Source organism: Alligator sinensis, unplaced genomic scaffold (assembly GCF_000455745.1).
Source record: "Alligator sinensis unplaced genomic scaffold, ASM45574v1 scaffold544_1, whole genome shotgun sequence".
NCBI classification, from domain to species: domain Eukaryota; kingdom Metazoa; phylum Chordata; order Crocodylia; family Alligatoridae; genus Alligator; species Alligator sinensis.
This window is the reverse complement of record NW_005841937.1, coordinates 130883-135893: the sequence shown is the minus strand read 5'-3', so window position 1 is coordinate 135893 and position 5011 is coordinate 130883. Positions and strand designations below refer to the sequence as shown.

At 43.4% G+C, this 5011-nt stretch overlaps 1 protein-coding gene across 1 annotated transcript in view; it reads right to left on the bottom strand.

Moving 5' to 3' along the window:
* Nucleotides 1–5011, bottom strand: part of LOC102382619 (bifunctional heparan sulfate N-deacetylase/N-sulfotransferase 3) — a 110032-nt gene that overhangs the window by 9774 nt on the left and 95247 nt on the right. The window contains exon 10 of the mRNA XM_006019718.2: nt 2074–2244. Coding sequence (XP_006019780.2) covers nt 2074–2244 — 171 coding nt within the window. The remainder of the gene's footprint in view (nt 1–2073; nt 2245–5011) is intronic.

The following is a 5011-nucleotide window of genomic DNA, read 5'->3' as shown; positions in this document are numbered from 1 at the left end:
CCACACACAACAGTGTGCAACCTCCCCCGCCCCCCAAACAAACAAACAAACAAACAAAAAACAACAAAAACAAAACCCAAACAAACAAAAACAAAGCAAAAAAGCAATCCCATAAAATATATGAATAAAACCTGAGTCACGTAATGCATGCTGCCCCTGTGCTTTGCACTAGAAGATGCTAAGAGTCTATCATACACATAGAATCATAGAAAATTAGGGTTGGAAGGGGACTCAGGAGGTCATCTATTCAACCCCCCTGCTCAAAACAGGACCATCCCCAACTAGATCGTCCCAGCCAGAGCTTTGTTGAGCTGCGCTTTAAAAACCTCCAAGGATGCAGATTCCACACCTCTCTAGATAATCCATTCCAGTGCTTCACCACCCTCCTAGTAAGAAAGTATTTTCTCAATATCTAACCTAAACGTCCCTTGTTGCAACATGACACCATTACTTCTTGTTCTGTCATCTGCCACCACTGAGAACAGTCTAGCTCCTTCCTCTTTGTAAACACCGTTCAGGTAGTTGAAGGCTGATATCAAATACCCCCTCAGTCTTCTCTTCTGCAGACTAAATAAGCCCAGTTCCCCCAGCCTCTCCTCGGAAGTCATGTGCCCCAGCCCCCTAACCATTTTCATTGCCCTCTGTTGGATTCTCTAACTTGTCCACATCCTTTCTGTATCTTTTGAGACATGCACTGAGAAAGAGAATATGCAGAAGATAGAACTTTGTGAAGTATGTGTCCTTAAAGCCTTGTCAGAAGCATGCAGCTTTCAGTTTTTGTTAAGCCATCTGTTTTGAAATTCATGGGATCCACAGAGCTAGCAGGATACATATACCAGGGAACACATAACCACTGATGCTCAATGAGTGGCCCACAGGGAAGCTACTCTTAACGCACAGAAATTCAAGGAGTCAGGGCACCTGAGATCCAGTAAGCAGGGTGCCAACTGTAGATCAGCAGAGCTGCAATGCACCAAATGTTTTCAATGTGCAATAAGGGCACACACCAATGAGCCTCAGTGGAGGTGTCGACATGCTAACATATTTGACACAGGCGCTAATGTGCCAAGGACTTTAATGAAGTACATGCATGCAGAAGAGCTGGCAGAGGAGCAGAGGCCCCAGTGCACAAGAGACACAATGCAGACAACTTTGGAAAAGATGTGATGGGCAAAGGAATTTGTACAGGCATTAAAAGATCCTGGAACGTAATAAGTGCTAGAGGCAGAAGTTGATACACAGAGGCAAATGATGCACTGATTTGCTTTCCGCTGTGGCCAGTAAGGAGTCAGAAAGTGAAAGATATTAAAAGAAAAGCAAGAGGCAAGCAACTCAAGCTGCTTACAGATATTAAAAAGCCAGAAAATCCCAGCACTTTACTTTAACTTGGAGCACTCCTATGCCAAGCCTAGCACATGCCCAGAAGAGGCATCACATTAGTTGGACCCAGCTTGCCTGACTTCTGTATAGATTGGGCTCTTTAGTGAGGCTTTTTTGGCGCTTTTATCTAATAGCTGATTGCATCAGCTTTAAATAAAAGCACTACAAATCCCCGCTGAAGTACCTGATCTATAGACGCTGCAGAGTCGGGTCAAACTGATGTGCTGCTGCTTCTGGTAAAGCGTATTTTTTGGGGTTTTTTTTAAATGTCTATAAGCAGCCTCAGTGTTCAAATAAAAAGGTAGTTTAGCAGGTGAGAGAGAGTAAGTGGCAGCCATGGTGTAGCTTCCTCAGCTCAATGCTCTGAGATAAATTATAAATGTAAAGCCCAAATTTCTGTCCCACTACATTTGTTGACAAAGTCAGCTCTGCAGTACTGAGAGTTGTGCATGGATATGACATACCCAGTGGGGTCCAGCCATTCAATAACATGCCTATGGATAAGTGCCCAATCACACTCATATATATATATATATATATATAGCCATGACTAGCAATATGTAGTAAAGAAAGCTTAGCAAAATATCCAAAAATATAATAGTATGATATATTCCAATGTATCAAATACAAATGAAAATATATGTATAGAAACAGCAACAGAAATAGGAATGGAAATAGGTATTTCTTATTCACCTGATAAGGTGGGAAGTAAGTTAGCCATCTTTCTATATGGGTGGCATACCATCCAGGTACTAGACATCTCTTCTGTAGCACTCTAAGCTCTGATGGAGCTCGAGGTCCAGCTGTGATCACCTGATAGAAGCTAAACTTTAGAGCTGCGGGGTCTTCATGCGACCGTTGATGCTGTAAAAAAAAAAATTACAGGAACATCATAAATATTCAAGTTCAAAGTCAGGGAAATAAGACAGAATGGGGTGGACAAACAATGTTAACCATCCAAAGACCAGACCAGTATTAAACATGACAAATCTGAACACACAAAATAGATATTTAGTTCATTGTATAACCAAACCCAACATCATGAACTCAAATATGGTAAAAATCCATACAGGGCCAAATCTTGAAGTCCTTACATGGTATATATTCAGATAAATCTCTTACTGAAGAAGAGTTATCTTATAGATTAGGGGTGTCCAACTGTTGGTCCGTGGGCCACATGCAGTCCACAAGGGGTTAAGTTGTGCCCCCCTAGCTCCCATCTGTCTGCTGCTCCCCGGGGAGTTTCTGGGCTCCAGCTCTATCCTTTTGCTTCTGCATTCTGTGCCCCAGGGTTACAGTGTGATATGGCATGGCCCAGGGAGCTCAGGATGAGGATGGGGCCGTGTGGCATGCAGTAAAGTAGTGAGGGGGGCATCCATATGGGATTACTGTAGTGGTGGGAGGGTGTCACAGGGCTGTGCTGTGCAGCTTATCCACTTTCTGGATAAGCAATGTATCCAGGAAGTGGGGCATCCATACAGTGCCCAGGGCCCCGTAATCTCTGTCAGGGACATGTGACCCCCAGCTGCTCAAGATAGTCGAGATAGATGATGGATATTTTTTGCTTATGGGAACAGTAATATAAATAATATTTATATACAAAGTATGTAAAATAAATCCTAAGGTCCTTATGCAGTTTTTACTCTTACCTAATTTATCAAATTCCCATTGAAACAGAAGAACCAGAAGAAAGGGATCTCCTTTGGAATAAGGACCCACAATTAAAACTAAGAGTAGTACTGGACATACATCTGTCTGTTCTGAGCAGCTCCTACTCTTTCAAATAACTCAGGCATAGAGACCAGATGCCTTGGTGATAGGCAATTCAACAACATTTACAGATAAAATCATTTAATACAGGCAGTCCTTGACTTACGTTTCGAATTACAATGTTTCGCACTTACAATGTTTATAAATTGACATCCTGTTTCAACTTTATGACGTCAGTTTCAACTTTACAACGCTTGATCTGATGCAACGCCATGCCAGCGAACAAGTTCGCTGCGTCGCTCATCTCCCTGGAGAACATCTGTCCAAACTCCTTTGGAGCCTTTCTTTAAGAAAGCAGACAAGAATCCAGAAAAACCTGCAGTCAAGACTCCCGAGAAGAATCCAGCCAAGAACCCTCCAAAACATGCAACCAAGAGCCCTTCAAAAAGTCCAGCAAAGTCACCTCAAAGAAGCCCTTCCAAATCAATATGATTGCTCTTTACAATATAAATACATTAATATAGCTATATTACTCATCTATAATTGATCGAGTACAAAATTCTGGGGTATTTTTTGTGAAGGGTATTGGGCTTTGGTTCAGGAACCAATTCCCCATTTATAACATTGTTTTTTATGGGAAAATTGGTTCCAAGTTACAACATTTCGACTTTCAGGAACCACTTGTGTCATAAGTCTGAGGACTGCCTGTACTGTATTGACTCAAATCCAAGGTAAGATTTTCTGCCCCAAATCAGCATGGATTGGGGGGGAGCCTTGTCTTAGATTTGAATATAGATTCAGGATGGCTCAGCTATGGGTTTGAAGCCAGAGCTGAGCTGCTGCCTGCTTTGGGCTAGGGTGACTTGTTTGGTTGGTGAGGGGAGGAGTGGGCTTGCAGCTGGAGGAGCATGGGGGAGATGCAGGGTGTGTAGGGGGGACTGAGAAAGACCTGTATATGTGGCTTAAGGGGAATGTGGGGGATACTGCACAGCCTGTGTGCCACCAGCTGCCCCCTCCCCACCTTACCTCTGGCTCCAGTCCCTCCAGCCCTGACTTACTGGTTGGGCTGGGGCTGCCACTGTTGCTGGCTGCCCTGGAGCCAAAGCAGAGCTGCAGCAGAATGGGAATGGGGGAGGGTGGTGAGACAGTCATGGGAGGATAGGCATCAGGGGGCATCTAGTCAGGGAGACAGGCACAGGCATGGGGGGCAAAGGGCAGGGGGACAGGCAGGGAATGCAATGGGTCAGGAAGGCAAGGAGCAAGGTTTGGCCACTTGACCTCTGCTGCTGTTTTTCTTGCCACAGCAGGAACGACAAATTTAAGACAACCTTCCACTATTTAGATCTATACATGGAAAATTGTAACACACTTATAATTTTCGACATATAGAACTTAATTATTGGGGATCTTATCTGGGTTGTCTTGGATTTGGGTAAATGCTGTAAAACAGATTACGCAAAGAGGTTGTGGAATCTCCATCCTTAGGGGTTTTCTGGTTTTTTTTTACAACCCAATAACATATGAATGCTTCCTTGATCAAAAATGAGGTGGAAGCTTGTATACCACAGTTATGGAATAATTACCTGAGAGGTATAGGGCTTTATTAACAACATTTGTTCCATAGGTTGCTCCTGCTCTTTAAAAATGAAAGAGACTTTTAACCTTCAAAACTTGAATGCAACTACAATGACCATTTATATCATAATCTGTCACAATTCCTTAAACTAATTTCTCATCTGTGCTCAGGGGCACAGCTGGGGGCAGGTGCAGTGATGCAGTTGTTCCCCTTCCTCCTCTCCCCACAACTGTGATTTCTGCTCCACCCAAATTTTGAAACCAACTGCTTAGGAGGGGTAGCAACCTTTCTATTCAGGCAGTTCTGAGAGAGTCAATTTAATCCAGGGCTCATTATCATCTGCCT